The sequence below is a fragment of the Schistocerca gregaria genome, chromosome 3, assembly GCF_023897955.1.
Source record: "Schistocerca gregaria isolate iqSchGreg1 chromosome 3, iqSchGreg1.2, whole genome shotgun sequence".
Taxonomy (NCBI): Eukaryota; Metazoa; Arthropoda; class Insecta; order Orthoptera; family Acrididae; genus Schistocerca; species Schistocerca gregaria.
In genome coordinates this window covers 379,880,651-379,899,021 of record NC_064922.1, presented here as the reverse complement: position 1 = coordinate 379,899,021, position 18,371 = coordinate 379,880,651, and the positions used below count along the sequence as shown (strand labels likewise).

At 43.2% G+C, this 18,371-nt stretch overlaps 1 protein-coding gene across 1 annotated transcript in view; it reads right to left on the bottom strand.

Annotated features, from left to right (window-relative positions):
• LOC126354028 (leucine-rich repeat-containing protein 15-like) overlaps positions 1–18,371 on the bottom strand; it is a 316,933-nt gene that overhangs the window by 82,498 nt on the left and 216,064 nt on the right. Inside the window, exon 2 of the mRNA XM_050003360.1 lies at positions 8,400–8,475. Within this exon, the coding sequence (XP_049859317.1) occupies positions 8,400–8,456 (57 nt within the window). The 5' untranslated portion in view covers positions 8,457–8,475. The remainder of the gene's footprint in view (positions 1–8,399; positions 8,476–18,371) is intronic.

The window sequence follows — 18,371 nt, the reverse complement described above, 5'->3', positions numbered from 1 at the left end:
TCACAAGAGAACCACCCGTCTGGAACCTCCCGCCCACACTAAACAGCTGCGAGGTTAGGAAATGCCGCCGCCATAACAGCAACGTGATAACTGTCTGTCTTTGGACAGCGTTTACTTCTGGTGTCTCTGGACAGGCCTTTACTTCTGGAAGTGACTGTTCATTATGGAACTTAGCTCTCAGTTGGACCGATTCACGTGTGTTTAATCTGAAGTGATGCACGATTGTGTGAAGTGTTGAAATGAACAACTGTTCACGTACTTGTCCTAATTGGTGTATATCGATGTCGCAGGACATACAGAGCATTATGTTTGTATCAGCATGACAATGCAACCTGTCATAAAGCAGTACCTGTGAGAGAATAGCTTGTGGGCAACAGCATTCGCGAAATGGACTGGCCTGTCCTGTGGCGAGTCCCGAGCTCAGCCCAATGGAACACCTTTGGGGTGAATCAGAATGTCAACTTCGCTCCAGATGAAGCGTCCAGCAGCACTAACTTCTCTGGTTTCGGCTCGTGATAAAGAAAGGGCTTTACAGACATTGACACTTTGCCGTCCGCACGTCTGGTACAAATTTATTCGCTTGGAGCCGGCAGCGCTAGTTCGGATTACTTGGCTTGTCGCCGTCAGCTTGTTACTTTTCCGTTGATGAGAAGCTTCAAACAAATTGACTTTTGAGCGCTTTAATTTTCCGGAAATCCTCTATTTCGCCGTGTCGTTCCACAAACTGGAATTTTCTTTTCAAGTAACTTCTCTGCAAATTCTACACTGTTATAATAATTATACATGCAGAGGTGATACCACTTTACGTCACAAGGCCTCCATAGTTCCATCACTGTTTTCGCTAAAGGCTGTCCAGCGCCGGAATATATCTTGAATCGGGAAGTGTATCCCATACTCGAATCAAACAGCATCCGTATGAGTATGCCGTACATCGTAATTTTCGACGGATTGCAAACTTTAAAATTTAACCGTACACGCCATTCATCAAATGAGATGTTTTTACTTAAATTAAACGTTTCTTTAAACTTTTAGGAAAAATGATCAATTACAAATTGCACTTTGTGAAGCCAGTCGGCATTATCCGGTTTATTGTTGGCGTCGGAAAAATGTAACAATGATAATATTTGTTCGAATCGGTTGCGGGACATCGTTTTGCGAAATATCGGTGTATCTATCAACGGATTCGTTGACAAATGATCACCGATCCTTGCTTTTTTTTTACGATTCCCATAAGGATAGCAAGCTCAAACCATTTTTTAAGTTAGGGTCCTGTAACGTCGACAAATTTGGTATTTTTTAAAATCTAGTTTCCTTCTATTGCAACTTTGACTGTAGTACTCGTTGGTTTCGTGGCTAATATATTGAAATAGATCGTTCCCAAAATATAATTGTACGATATCCTCAACGTTTGTGTATCTTTGAGAAATATGTTTGGAATCGGGTTCCTTCATATTTATTATTGGTCCTCGATAAATCAAAGTCTGACCACTGTGCACCGTCTTCTTCATCTGATTCAGCCGAATCAAATGGCAACCTTAGTTTTCGCCGAATTCTTCTTGGACGTATTTCACTATCTTTCGACAATTCTGCTTCACTTTCATTTTTTTTCATATCCAGTGTCTTCTTTCCAATCGGCCAAGTCGTCCGGAACATCAGATAAGACGTCCGCGCATTCATCGTAAATAATCCTATTGTCTCTTCCACCCGCCATGATGAAAGGGCACAAGTACTTATAAAAACAAAACACTTGTTGACGTGTGAAACTTACTGTTAGCTAAACAAAACACCAAGAGAACGCGAAAGATACTACATTACTGTCGCCGGCCACTGCGCGATACTATGCACACGACACCACTGTGGTCAATGAAAGAGTGCGGAGCGGAGTTCCCAGTCGTCATAAAGCCGAAGACTGGACAGACCCAATCTCAATGCCCACTAACAGCTGTCCGTACAGTTCCGATCAGCTAGTGGATTTTTTGTTGTTAACCCTTAACTGCTCTAGTGGGGTCCCGGAGAAACCCCAGACGATAGAATACTCGAACAATACATAGTACGTGAACAGAACAACAGATGGCACCTGTGTTCTTCGTAATCCTCAGTGAAGTGCTGCCTTTTAACGCGGAGTGTTGAATGCGGTGTTTCCACTATTATTGTGTGAGATAAGGAAAAAGAGGTCTCAGAATACCCCACCAGACCATTAACATAAGTTGTTTTAGACTATCTCAATTAGTGTTTTACACGACTGAAATCTTAAGAGTACTTCGAAAACAGCACACATTCCATGATAACGTTAACTGTTAAGGTAATGTGAGTATGAATGCATTATTTTTCAGAATGGCATCATCGAAGTCATTAACAGATGACGATTCGGAAAGAATAGTGAATGATCCTGCAATCTACATCTACATCCATACTCCGCAAGCCACCTGACGGTGTGTGGCGGAGGGTACCCTGAGTACCTCTATCGGATCTCCCCTCTATTCCAGTCTCGTATTGCTCGTGCAAAGAAGGACTGTCGGTATGCTTCTTTGTGGGCTCTAATCTCTCTGATTTTATCCTCATGGTCTGTTCGCGAGGTATACGTAGGAGGGAGCAGTATACTGCTTGACTCTTCGGTGAACGTATGTTCTCGAAACTTTAACAAAAGTCCGTACCGAGCTACTGAGCTTCTTTCCTGCAGAGTCTTCCACTGCAGTTTATCTATCATCTCCATAACGCTTTCGCGATTACTAAATGATCCTGTAACGAAGCGCGCTGCTCTCCGTTGGATCTTCTCTATCTCTTCTATCAACCCTATCTGGTACGGATCCCACACTGCTGAGCAGTATTCGAGCAGTGGGCGAACAAGCGTACTGTAACCTACTTCCTTTGTTTTCGGATTGAATTTCCTTAGGATTCTTCCAATGAATCTCAGTCTGGCACCTGCTTTACTGACGATCAACTTTATATGATTATTCCGTTCCAAATCACTCCTAATGCGTACTCCCAGATAATTTATGGAATTAACTGCTTCCAGTTGCTGACCTGCTATTTTGTAGCTAAATGATAAGGGATCTAACTTTCTATGTATTCGCAGCACATTACACTTGTCTACATTGAGATTCAATTGCCATTCTCTGCACCATGCGTCAATTCGCTGCAGATCCTCCTGCATTTCAGTACAATTTTCCATTGTTACAACCTCTCGATACACCACAGCATCATCTGCAAAAAGCCTCAGTGAACTATCGATGTCATCCACCAGGTCATTTATGTATATTGTGAATAGCAACGGTCCTGTGACACTCCCCTGCGGCACACCTGAAATCACTCTTACTTCGGAAGACTTCTCTCCATTGAGAATGACATGCTGCGTTCTGTTATCTAGGAAGTCTTCAATCCAATCACACAGTTGGTCTGATAGTCCATATGCTCTTACTTTGTTCATTAAACGACTCTGGGGAACTGTATCGAACGCCTTGCAGAAGTCAAGAAACACGGCATCTACCTGGGAAACAGTTTCTATGGCCCTCTGAGTCTCGTGGACGAATAGCGCGAGCTGGGTTTCACACGACCGTCTTTTTCGAAACCCATGCTGATTCCTACAGAGTAGATTTCTAGTCTCCAGAAAAGTCATTATACTCTAACATAATACGTGTTCCAAAATTCTACAACTGATCGACGTTAGAGATATTGGTCTATAGTTCTGCACATCTGTTCGACGTCCCTTCTTGAAAATGGGGATGACCTGTGCCCTTTTCCAATCCTTGGGAACGCTTCGCTCTTCTAGAGACCTACGGTTCACAGCTGCAAGAAGGGGGGCAAGTTCCTTCGCGTACTCTGTGTAAAATCGAACTGGTATCCCATCAGGTCCAGCGGCCTTTCCTGTTTTGAGCGATTTTAATTGTTTCTCTATCCATCTGTCGTCTATTACGATATCTAACATTTTGTCATCTGTGCGACAATCTAGAGAAGGAACTGCAGTGCAGTCTTCCTCTGTGAAACAGCTTTGGAAGAAGACATTTAGTATTTCGGCCTTTAGTCTGTCATCCTCTGTTTCAGTACCATTTTGGTCACAGAGTGTCTACACATTTTGTTTTGATCCACCAACCGCTTTGACGTAAGACCAAAATTTCTAAGGATTTTCTGCCAAGTCAGTACATAGAACTTTACTTTCGAATTCATTGAACGCCTTTCGCATAGCCCTCCTCACACTACATTTCGCTTCGCGTATTTTTTGTTTGTCTGCAAGGCTTTGGCGATGTTTATGTTTGCTGTGAAGTTCCCTTTGCTTCCACAGCAGTTTTCTAACTCGGTTGTTGTACCACGATGGCTCTTTTCCATCTCTTAAGACCTTGCTTGCCACGTACTCATGTAACGCATATTGTACGACGCTTTTGAAATTTGTCCACTGATCCTCAACACTGTCTGTACTTGAGACCAAACTTTTGTGTTGAGCCGTCAGGTACTCTGTAATCTGCTTTTTGTCACTTTTGCTTAACAGAAAAATCTTCCTACCTTTTTTAATATTCCTATTTACGGCTGAAATCATCGATGCAGTAGCCGCTTTATGATCGCTGATTCCCTGTTCTGCATTAACTGTTTCAAATAGTTCGGGTCTGTTTGTCACCAGAAGGTCTATCGCCACGAGTCGGTTCTCTGTTTAACTGCTCAAGGTAGTTTTCAGATAAAGCACTTAAAAAAATTTTACTGGATTCTTTGTCCCTGTCATCCGTTATGAATGTTAGAGTCTCCCAGTCTATATCCGGCAAATTAAAATCTCCACCCAGAACTATAACATGGTGAGGAAATCTACTCGAAATATTTTCCAAATTATTCTTCAGGTGCTCAGCCACGACAGCTGCTGAGCCCGGGGGCCTATAGAGACATCCAATTACCATGTCTGAGCCTGCTTTAACCGTGACCTTCACCCAAATCATTTCACATTTCGGATCTCCGTCAATTTCCTTCGATACTATTGCACTTCTTATCGCTATAAACACGCCTCCCCCTTCACTGTCCAGCCTGTCTCTGCGGTATACATTCCAATCTGAGTTTAGGATTTCATTACTGTTTACGTCTGGTTTCAGCCAACTTTCTGTCCCTAGTACCATATGGGCGTTGTGACCGTTTATTAATGAGAGCAGTTCTGGGACCTTTCTATAGACGCTCCTGCAGTTTACTATTAGCACATTAATAGTTATTCCCTGTTGCATTTTGCGTACTCCTACCTTACCGCGTCTCAGGAGGCGTCTTGTCGGGCCTAGGGAGGGAATTCTCTAACCTAAAAAAAACCCATGTGCACTCCACACGTACTCCGCTACCCTTGTAGCCGCTTCCGGCGTCTAGTGCACGCCTGACCTATTCAGGGGGACCCTACATTTCTCCACCCGATAGCGGAGGTTGAGAAATTTGCACCCCAGCTCTCCGCAGAATCGTCTGGCCTTCCACTCGGCTCCAAACCAGAGGACCGCGATCGGTTCTGGGAACGATACTACAAATAGTTAGCTCTGATTCCACCCCGCGAGCGAGGCTTTCCGCCTTCAGCAATTCCGCCAACCGCCTGTACGAACTGAGGATGACCTCTGAAACCAGACGGTAAGAGTCATTGGTGCCGACATGAGCAACAATTTGCAGTCGGGTGCACCCAGTGCCTTCTATCGCCGCCGGTAGGGCCTCCTCCACATCTCGGATGAGACCCCCCCCCCGGCAAGCAGACAGAGTGAACACTGGCCTTCTTCCCCGACCTTTCCGCTATTTCCATAAGGGGCCCCATCACCTTCCTAACGTTCGAGCTCCCAATAACTAATAAACCCCTCCCCCCGTGTGTCTGCTCGGACCTTGCTGAAAGAGCGGCCACATGTCCACTCACAGGCAGAGCGGGTGATGCCGCACGGCCAGCCTCCACATTGACCCTCCGCCTCGTGCGCCGCGAACGCCGCTGAACCCGCCACTCCCCTTGGGGAGAGGGTGGCCCAACCGCGCCCGGTACCCGCGAAGATGTCTCGACAGCAGGGACAGTGGGTGAAGCATGTAACACCTGGGGTGTACCTTGCGACGCAACAGACTCCCCACTGCCGCTACACTCCGAGGCAGCAGCCTGAAGACGGCTGACCGCGGCCATCAACACGCTCAGCTGTTCGCGAAGAGTGGCCAGTTCCTCCTGCGTCCGTACACAGCAGTCACACATCCTATCCATCCTAAGGAATCAATTTACTTAAGAGACTTAATCAACTTTTAACTGGACTGCTAATTCACTAAAGGCGGCTGATTATTGACTAAACTGTGATTGCTAGCCACTTCTTGTAGAAAACAATGAAAATGGCACTACCTGTCTCTGACCTGTATTGAAAAACAATAGCACTACTGGCACTATGGTTGACTAAAGGGACCCTCTCTGACTGTATTCAAAACAAACACGAAATCTATGGAACACTATTAATAGCACTCGACAATTAAAGCTTCCTAAAAGCAAAAACACACGGATGAAGAAGTGACAAGTAAGAAAAATACTGTTAATACTTAAATTAAGGTAGCTCGCTGCACAGCAGACGTGAAGCAGACGGCGGTTAGGACGACACTGGTGAGGAAACCACAGCAGATGAGGATGAATTTATACTAAGTGATCATGATTCCACCTCTGAAGCTACATCAGAAAGTAGTTGTGAAGAATCAGATGAAGAGGTGTGTATTAGACCTTCAGCTGACTTTTTTTTTTTTTTTTTTTTTTTTTTAGCAGTGCTACAAGTGGTCAAAAGAAGCTCCTCCTACAACTCGTACCCGTGCTCACAATATAGTTAGTCATCTTCAAGGTGGTAAACGTGAAGCAAAAGCGATTGATTCAGCTGACATATTATCTGCTTGGGAACTGTTCATTAATGAATATTTATTGCAACTAATACTCACCAATACAAATGTCAAGATACATGACATATCAAACAAATACAGAGCTCCTAAGCCAGCGTTCATAAAGCCGCTAGATATAATAGAACTGAGAGAATTTCTGGGTCTGCTTTATTTATCTGGAGTACTGAAATCCAATCACGAAAATGTTGTTGGACTTTTTGCTAATGATGGAACTGGTCGTGATGTGTTTCGAGCCACTAAGAGCGTTAAGAGATTTTTATTCATTTTGTCTTGTTTGCGATTCGATTGTGCTGCTACAAGAGATGGTAGGAAGGCTGATGACAGACTTGCAGCTGTTAGAGATGTGTGGGAACTCTTTATAGACAAATGTCAAAAGTATTATACTCCAGGAGCGTACGTGACAATCGATGAAATGTTAGTACCCTTTCGTGTTAGGTGCAAGTTTCGCATGTATATGCCCAAGAAGCCAGCCAAATACGGCTTCAAAGTTATGTGTCTTTGTGACTCACGAACATTCTATTTATGCAATGCATTTGTTTACACAGGAAAAGGGGGCAAATAAAAGTACATTATCAATCTCAACACAGGATGTTTTGAAATTAATAACACCAATTGAGGGAAGCAATAGACATGAGACAGTAGACAATTGGTTCATATGACTTGAACTCTGTGATCAACTAGAAGCCAAAAAGTTGAGTGTCTTAGGCAATGTAAAGCAAAATAAACCGCAGATCCCAGAAGAATTCAAACCAGACAGAAAGCGCCCAGTAGAATCTGCATTATTTGGGCATAACGAAATAAAGACAATTTGTTCTTATGTTCCTCGGAAAGGTCGAGCTATTGTGTTGCTTTCATCTATGCATCACGATCAGAAAATCAGTACTCAACAGAAAAAACCTGAAAAGATCACTGATTACAATGCCACAAAAGAAGGAGAGGACGCACCGGACCAAATGTGCGACAACTTTTCGCTATCACGGCGAACACGCAGATGGCCAATGTCTGTATTTTATGCCATTCTAAACATAGTGGGAGTCAATGCTGCCGTCTTGCTTCAGTGCACCAAACAACTTGAAGAAACAAATGATTTAAAAAGAAGAGAATTGCTACAAAAGCTAGGAATGGATTTAGTAAAGCCCCATATACAACGTCGAGATGTCCGACCCCTTTCTCGTGAACTGAGAGATGATGTTGCTAAACTTGGTGGTACTCCTCTTACTTCAACATCTTCAGAGCCAGAACCCATGAGGAAAGCAAGATGCTGCATGTGCGCAAGAAATGTGGACAAGAAAACCAAAATAGTGTGTGAAAAATGCTCAAAACATGTTTGCCCCAACCACAGATTTTCAGTGTGCCAAAATTGTTTGTAATCATATCTCAAATATGTAAAAATGTTTGTAATATTCAGTGATAAAAGTGCAACTCAAAATTTCCTTAAATTACAGACCCAACTAGAGTATTAGTGTATGAGCATTTCACTAGAGTAGTTAAAGGTTGAGTTTTCAGTGCTGTAAACAGAAGAATAGAGAGAGTGATACGGTGTACGTCTTTACCTGAGCAGCCGCGACCGTGGACAGCAGCAGCAAGACGCTCGCCAGCAGTGTGCTCATCGGAGGCCGCGCCTCTAGCCTGCAACACGACGACACAGCACGTCATACCACAGTACTGCGTTGCCACTGCACCCACAAACAACACTAAAAACTGCACTTGTTATGATGGACACCGAAAACAGCGAATCGTAAGGAAATCACACTGATGCCACTAAACATTGATAATCGTATCTTATAAGTTTTGTATACTTTACCAGTTCCGCAGAACCACGTGTGCCAAAGCTATACATTCATGGAAAAAGTTGTTATATAATTTGCTTGATGCTACAATGGACTCAAAAAACGGAAAAAATAAACATTAAGATAGAAAGCTTACGGCTGTATATACAAATTAGGGGGAGGGGGGGGGCGGAGTTCAATACATAATGCAACCTTTTTTTTGTTGCTGAAAGCATGCTGGTTTTATTCAGGATTTTAATACATCATTTTATTCCTCGCTCTTTTGGCTACAAAACTCCATTTTTCAACATGATCTCCGATCAATGCAACTGTCTTACAACACCTTGCTGTTGTATTTCTTCATGGCACCACTCTATAGCCATGAACTGCTCCGCGTGCCGTTCATCCTTCATTGGACCAAACACATGGAAGTCGAAAGGTGCGAGATGTGGGCTGTAGGATGAATGAGGAAGCACAATCCAATGAAGTTTTGTTAGTTTCTCCCGGGTGTGCAGAAGTGTGTGAGGTCTTGCTTTGTCATGGTTGATGGTTGGCTGATTTGGGGGGGAAGGGTACCAAACAGCGAGATCATCAGTCTCATCGGATTACGAAAAGATTGGGACGGAAGTCGGCTGTGCTCTTTCAAAGGTACCATCCCGGCATTTGCCTGAAGAGATTTTGGGAAATCACGGAAAACCTAAATCAGAATGGACGCAAGCGGATTTGAACCGCCGCCCTGCCAAATAAGAGTGCATTGTGCTAACCATTACGCCACCGCACTCGGTGCGTTGTCATGGAGAAGTTCCTTTACGTTTTTGTGACGACGAACACGCTCCGTCGTTTCTCCAATTTCCTGACGGTAGCACAATACACTTCAGAGTTGATTGTTGACATCAAACAGAATAACCCCTTCAGAGTCACAGAAGACCTTCGTCTGTACTTTACCGACTGGGGCGCGCGACTTTGAACATTTTCTTCAGACGAGAGGTGGTGTGGCGCCACCCTATGTACTGCCGTTTTGTTTCCTATTCGAAGTAATGAACCCATGTTTCATCGCCTGTATCGCTATAATCTGATGACGACTCGCTTTGATGTCTTAACTAGTAACAATACCATGTTTGTGGCCTTAGGCTGAAATACGTAATAAAAAATTACGATCTGCATTCACCCAACTCTCCGATCATATTGGATAACTAAGAAGAGCAAATATGTCGTCACTCCATGTATTAGACTACCTACTGCAAATGGAACTAGCACAAACGCACATCTTTCTGTAAAAATGTTATTGAACGGCATACAGGTGCAAGTCACTTTTCCGTGAGTGAATGCTGCAGTTCCTTTCGACTGAGTGCCTATTATTGACACCACTATTAATCACAAACCCCTGAAGAGCGAATATGTACTGGTAAAAGAAAAATAGTCTGAAATGCTTGAACAAAGGCGCCGCGAAATGAAGAATCGACCGTAATGACCGCCATTTTCTGGATCTAGACTGTTCGTTGTGTATGCACGAAGATGTCCCAACGTACGTACGATACCAATGGAAGCACTAAAAAAGAAAATAACTTCAAATGTCAGTGACACTGAAGATGATTACTATTATTATTCACATTCTTACAGTGCCGATGCTAGAATTCAGTTTGTCCACAACATTCTTCATCATACTGTCAAGGAAGCCTATCATCAATCTACAGTCCTAAAATTTATGATTTTCGATTTCGTGGTAATAAGATTTTCCTTTTACGTAAGTCCCGTGTCAGAAACTTAATGCACTTGACAAATAACTTATATTCCATTCCAAGTCCTACGTAATGAAAGGCATATTATCTGCCAAAAAAAGATCAAGTTTAATGGCACATTGAGATAATTAACAAAAGCGGTGGATCTAGAACTGATGCTTGTGGCACACCACCCCTGCACCCTCCCCTTTTTACAGAACTAGTCAAATTACATTCCAATCTGTTCTCTGTCTGCTGACACTGGAGCCTGAAAATAAATCCCGAAAATCTGAACTTACTACAGTTAATATCGCCTAAAGCGAGAACTAGACCCTTAACACGTACACTGGTCAGTGAGAATGTTATGACCATCTACCTAATAGCTGGTATGTTCATCTTTGGCACGGATAAGAGCGGCGATGCGTCGTGGCATGGAAACAACGAGGCCTTTGTAGGTCGCTGGAGGAAGTTGGCACCACATCTGCACACACACACACACACACACACACACACACACACACACACGTCCCGTAAATTTCGGGGAGGGGGGGGGGGGGCGATGAGCTGGATACCACTTTCTATCACATCCCAGATGTGTTCAATCGGGTTCAGATCTGGCGAGTTTGGGAGCCAGCACAGCAACTGGAGCTGGCCACTGTTGCTCGAACTGCTCCATCACAGTCGTGGGCTTGTGATATGGCGCCTTATCTTGTTGAAAAATGCAACTGCCGTCGGAAAACATGGTCGTCATGATGGGTGTACGTCTTCTGCAGTGTACGATACTCCTTGACCGTTAAGGTGCCTCGAACGAGCTCCACTTTACCCATCATGCTCTCGTGAACGTTCCCCATAGCATAATGGAGCCGCTGCCAGCTTGTCTCTGTCCCGCAGTACAGTTGTCAAGCAGTTGTTCCCCTGGAAGACGACAGATTCGCCTCCTCCCGTCGGCATGGTGATGAAGGTATCTTAATTCATCGGACCATGCAATGCTCTGCCACTGCGCCAACATCCAGTGCCGATAGTCACGTGCTCATTTCAGTCGCAGTTGCCGACGTCGAGGGGTTAACACTAGCACACGCTTGGGCCGTCGGCTGCGGAGGCTCATCGTTAGGTATGTTCGATGCACAGTGTGTTCAGACATACTTGTACTCCGCCACAGTTCGCCGCCTGTCCTGTTTTACAATTCTAGCCAGCTTACGACGTCCGACATCAGTAATAAGGGGGTGGTCACCCAACCCCACGACATCTGGATGTAGTTTCACCTTGGTTTGGCCCCGTCTTAACGACACTCACCACTGCACTCCTCGAACATCCGGTGAAGTCGTGCAGTTTCCGAATTGTTCGTGCCGTGCACGTCACAGTCGGCCCTCGGTCAAACTCAGATAGATGGTGCGCCTTCCCCAAGCAACACAGGGACAGCCCGCTCACTGATACCACCTGCATTATGCGTCAGTCTGACTAGCAGTCATTCCTCGCCATTTGACGCTGCTGTCGCCTGGACGGGTTTATATAGATACTAGGTAGGTGGTCGTAATGTTCTGGCTGATCAGTGTAGAATGAAACGGGCACTTAATGTGTCTCCATACAACGCTACTTCTGAATCCATAGTTGGTTGGTTTTTACCTCTTTCAGACGGGCGAACAACATGTATACCACACACACACACACACACACACACACACACACACACACACACACACACACACACACACACACACCTAACACATGGAAGTTAACGAAAAAAGAAAAATATACAGCGACATAAGAACACTGACAGGTAGAAATTAAGAAGTTTCACGAAGTTAAATGTGGAAAACTTCGTCTGGAAGACATGCACTGCTGCGTACAGGTCGTACACGACAAATTACTGCCAAAGAGAAAAGTACGTGCGAAATATGAGTACATGTAGCTCATTCTTATTTAACTGAGAATGGCGAGGGAAATGCAGTAACACAGAAAAACTGCATTTCATTTACTGCATCCCGGAAACAAAACAGTCAAGAGGTAGTAATTTTCTGACCACTGAAGACTAACTGAATAAAATGAAACATTTATAATGACTTAAGAGCATTTCAATAGCTGCACAGACAATTCATAAATTCATAACTAAACAATTCAGTTAAATCCCGTTTCCTACTCTATTGCGTAGAAATGTTACCGTTCTGAACATTACTGATGCTGACGTTTACTGAGAGTACCAACAATCCTTAGTAGCTGCGTTCCTTTCGTAACAGCTCGCGCCTTGTCTCCCCATTGTGGCTGCTGTTCGCCTGCCATCACATTCAACAAGGCGTGACGGAACGTGACGCTGAACCACTGCATGAGTATTGTGAATGGCATAGGTGTCGACAATAGGTTGCATTGATGGAACAGAAATGTTTATTTTTGGTTGCAGTAACTGCGGCAAACGCAGCATACGATCTCGAGAATTCTGCGAACTCTAACCTGACGGGTTTGAAAAATTATTTGGCAGTGTTCTACTTTGTCTGACGTGTTTGTCAAACAGACTGTTATTTGACATGTCAGGGAAAGTTTGACTGATGGCCGATCTGACAAACAGAACTGACCGTTTACGCATGCGTTTGTCAAACAAAGCCAACTGCTTGCCGGGCTGTTATCTACAAGTTTGGGTTACGTGGCAACTGGAGCACATTTCGAAGATAGCATCATGCGTTGCACCTCCCACATTGCTCACTAGCATTAAAATACGTGTGGAGCTGACTGCAAAAACATCACACAGAGGTGAGTACAACGCGCACAGACGACTGCGACGGCAAAAGACGTATCAAGTAATACGACAGCAACAGGAACAATACGAGGTTTCACGTTTTGTCAATGATGCATACATAAATTACGGTGTGGAAGCCCGGATGAAGAAAACATGGGCCAGGAAAGCTAACGTGCACCCTCAAAGGAACAATCACAATATTTAACTTAAATGATATAAGGTAACCATGGAAAATCTAAAGCTGGATGGCTGGACGGGGACTTGAACTGTCATCCTCCCGAATACGATTCCACTGTCTTACCACAGCTCGCTCTGAACTATGTACAACTCTAGCTTTATTGCAAATTACTTATATTAGCAGCTACAGTCATCAACTGTTTACTCTCATTTGAACTTCTGTTAGTAGTCTGAAGCACGATTACTATTTTCTTCTACTATCAATTAGAGGCGTCGCAGGCATGTTCTGAAAGCCGTTCTAAACCGACCTGCAGAGACAGGCATTGACTTATGCAATTTATCACAATACATTAGGGATAAGACATCACACGGCAACAGTGGTAGGTTTCTCTTAAGGGCACCGAGGCGCGGAAGGCTGTGGAACGAATCCGCTGTCGGTACAAGCTTCCTTATTGATCAGTTTCGGCATTCCATAGCAACTAACTCCTCTTCAGTAATAGAAAGAGATTCCCGACGTTATCAAAACTTTGCTTAAATGAAAATGATAGAACTATGTCACAGTCTCTCACCATTTGTAACTCGATACTAATAGACAGGTCACGACGGTCTTTCGAGATTACAAACAGAATAGGTAAGAATCTGAATAACTTTATCCTTTTCATCGATGAAACGTTCTGAAAAAAAAAGGCATGCATATGCTGTACAATAATTTTAATTTATCTGTGGCTTTTGACAAGTTGTGTAAAATATGAAGTGTTCATATTCTATGGAGAGGTTTATTGTGATGCTCAGCTAATCATGTTTTATGTAAATGTTACTACAACTTTGTTTTCATGTGTTTATATATCAATATAGGTGTACACACTTTCTGTAATGTTTTTACTGTGCAATATAGACAGTCTTAACATGGTGTAAAGCAGGCCTAAATCGATTGCTGAATAATGAATAAAAAATTACAGCTATTTGTTGCACACAATGACAGACGTAAAAGAGGATGTTTTTTTTCGTGTTTGCCATCGATAAAGTGATAACTGTGTTTTCACTTAAGCATAAGGTGAGACACAGCAGTGTTAAGGTGAGAGATGCCACGGAAGCGCTGATTAGTGAAACTGAGCGTTCAACAGCTGATTCAGTATTCGATATACCCTCAAGACTGACATTACAGTTACAAAAAGTGCAACGTAGGGCAGTGACGTAATACTGTCATGAGAAAATCTCTTTGCCACGTTCCGACTCACGTAGTTGTTCTGGGTAGCGTTAGGGACAACGATCTCTGTCTGAGGCAGCGAAGTGGAATCTCCGACCGTTACCCACGAGTTGGCTACACAGCTGTGGCAGCCGAAATGGGGAGCATTATATTCTGGATAGCGCAGCGCCAAGTGTTTCCTCAGCGGTAATGTTGCTGAGTTAGGCAGGTGGCTCGCAATGATATCCGCTTCGAAGGAAGTTTGCAGGAGAGTTAATAAGGGGAGCATGTTTACTGTATCCATCCGTCATACCTGTGAACAGAGAATTTTGACTGTATTGAACCAAGAACTTCATCTACGTGAACACTCTAGAAAACCCTGTGAAGTGCATGGCAGAGAGTACGTCCCATTCTACCAATAATTAAGGTTTCTTCCCGTTCCATTCACATATGGAGCGAGAGGAGAGTGATTATTTAAATAGCTCCATGTGTGGTGCAATTAATACAATCTTATCCTCACGATTCCTATACTGAGCGATACATAGGGGGTTGTACTCTATTTCTAGAGACAACATTTAAAGACGATTCTTGAAACTGTCAATAGACTTTCTCGAGATAATTTACGTCTGTCTTAAAGAGTTTTCCAATTGAGTTCCTTCAGTATCTCTGTGACACTTTCCCATGGATCAAAGAAATCTGTGACCATTCGTGGTGCCCTTCTCTGTATACGTTCAATATCCACTGTTAGTCCCATTTTTTACGAGTTCCAGACACTTGAGCAACATTCTACGAGTAGAATTGGTCGCACGATTGATTTGTAAGCAATCTCTCTCTTGTACACTGATTGCATTTTACCAGTATTCTACCAATAAACCGAAATCTCCTCCCTGCTTTACCCACGACTGAGACTATATGCTCGTTTAACCCACATCACTGCAAAGTGTTACACTCAAGTATTTTCTAATAGTTGAACAAGTACAATTGCGACACGATGCTGTACTCACACGATACTGCGTTCTTTCGTTTTCTGAAGTCCGAAATTGTACATTATTTTCTTAACATTTAAAGCAAGTTATCAATTTTTGCACCACTTCGAAATCTTCTCGACATATGGCTCAATATTCATGCAGCTTCCTCCAGACAGTATTTCAATATACACGACTGCATCTGCAAGAAGTCTGAGGTCACTATTAAAATTATCCGAAAGATCATTAACACACAACAGGAACAACACTTCACACACATTCTGCAAATCAGTGTAGTATCAGGGAATTCGGGGGGAACGCATATGTAACCGAATCTCAACTGAGTGCATCATTTGGCAATGGAAATGCTTTCCATTACAAAAACGACACACATTCAATATTACGCGCATTTTCAATGCCATGTAACCACAAATGGAAATAGCGTAACAAAGCGGATGTAATTACCCTTTATTCGGGTGGCTGGTGGTTCAAATCCCCGTTCGCCCATTGAGATATGTTTTCTGTGCTTTGTCTAACTCGTTTAGTGCTCATTCCATGATGAATCCTTTGAAAAGGACACAGCTAGCCTTCTTCCATATCCTCCTCGTGCTCCGTATCTAATGACCTCCTTGTCGACGGAACCTAAAACGCAATCTTCATTCCTTGTTTCTCATACGCAACTGTCAATTGAGATATGAAATGGTTTACGCTATCCATCATTCAGCCTTAGAGTGGCACAGAAAGGAGTGAGGTATTCACGCACAAGAAATTCAGCTATGTAAAGAATCTAATGGACGATAAAATTAACTTTAGACACAAACATGAACTCATATCTGCTCGATAACTACTCTAATTTTATGGAATAATTTCAGAATGTGTAATAATATATTGTGTTTGTGTGCAGAGAGAGAGAGAGAGAGAGAGAGAGAGAGAGAGAGAGTACATTATCCAAAAAACAACGCACAGTCAGAGAAAGGATACTTACGTCGATTACCGAACATACACAGCATACGTAATCTTAAAAAATGTCCGAGAGCCGGACTACGAAAAGCACTGGGTGAAACACTTCTTCAACTTCAAGCTCAATATTGGGCCTATTTACCATAATAGACGGATCTGACGTCTTAAAAATAACTGAAAGGTATGTGCAAAGTTTGCACGACACGAAGTTACAAACGAAACGATTTGGAAATTCATGGAGTGTTAGATGGTGTTATATCCATTGCAATGCTTTCGAAACTGGCATGCCATTCAGGACGATCAAATTTTAAATTTTTAGATTTTTTCCTTTCAGGAATTCGTTCAAGGGGAGCACTACTTCCTGAAATTAAAAGTTTTGATGATAGTACCTACGTCTGGGCTTTGCGTTACTACATTCCTTCAGAAGCAGTCACCCCTTAAGACGCCCACGAATATAATACTGTACTTTATAGTATTTATGTTTAAACCCCCCCCCCCATGAACCATGGACCTTGCCGTTGGTGGGGAGGCTTGCGTGCCTCAGCGATACAGATGGCCGTAACCGTAGGTGCAACCACAACGGAGGGGTATCTGTTGAGAGGCCAGACAAACGTGTGGTTCCTGAAGAGGGGCAGCAGCCTTTTCAGTAGTTGCAGGGGCAACAGTCTGTATGATTGACTGATCTGGCCTTGTAACATTAACCAAAACGGCCTTGCTGTGCTGGTACTGCGAACGGCTGAAAGCAAGGGGAAACTACGGCCGTAATTTTTCCCGAGGGCATGCAGCTTTACTGTATGATTAAATGATGATGGCGTCCTCTTGGGTAAAATATTCCGGAGGTAAAATAGTCCCCCATTCGGATCTCCGGGCGGGGACTACTCAAGAGGATGTCGTTATCAGGAGAAAGAAAACTGGCGTTCTACGGATCGGAGTGTGGAATGCCAGATCCCTTAATCGGGCAGGTAGGTTAGAAAATTTAAATAGGGAAATGGATAGGTTAAAGTTAGATTTAGTGGGAATTAGTGAAGTTAGGTGGCAGGAGGAACAGGACTTCTGGTCAGGTGACTGCAGGGCTATAAACACAAGATCAAATAGGGGTAATGCAGGAGTAGGTTTAATAATGAATAGGAAAATAGGAATGCGGGTAAGCTACTACAAACAGCATAGTGAACGCATTGTTGTGGCCAAGATAGATACGAAGCCCACACCTACTACAGTAGTACAAGTTTATATGCCAACTAGCTCTGCAGATGATGAAGAAACTGAAGAAATGTATGATGAGATAAAAGAAATTATTCAGGTAGTGAAGGGAGACGAAAATTTAATAGTAATGGGTGACTGGAATTCAGTAGTAGGAAAAGGGAGAGAAGGAAACGTAATAGGTGATTACGGACTGGGGCAAAGAAATGAATGAGGAAGCCGCCTGGTAGAATTTTGCACAGAGCACAACTTAATCATAGCTAACACTTGGTTCAAGAATCATAAAAGAAGGTTGTATACATGGAAGAATCCCGGAGATACTAAAAGGTATCAGATAGATTATATAATGGTAAGACAGAGATTTAGGAACCAGGTTTTAAATTGTAAGACATTTCCAGGGGCAGATGTGGACTCTGACCACAATCTATTGGTTATAACCTGTAGATTAAAATTGAAGAAACTGCAAAAAGGTGGGAATTTAAGGAGATGGGACCTGGATAAACTAAAAGAACCAGAGGTTGTACAGAGTTTGAGGGAGAGCATAAGGGAGAAATTGACAGGAATGGGGAAAAGAAATACAGTAGAAGAAGAATGGGTAGCTTTAAGGCATGAAGTAGTGAAGGCAGCAGAGGATCAAGTAGGTAAAAAGACGAGGGCTACTAGAAATCCTTGGGTAATGGAAGAAATATTGAATTTAATTGATGAAAGAAGAAAATATAAAAATGCATTAAATGAAACAGGCAAAAAGGAATACAGACGTCTCAAAAATGAGATCGACAGGAAGTGCAAGATGGCTAAGCAGGGATGGCTAGAGGACAAATG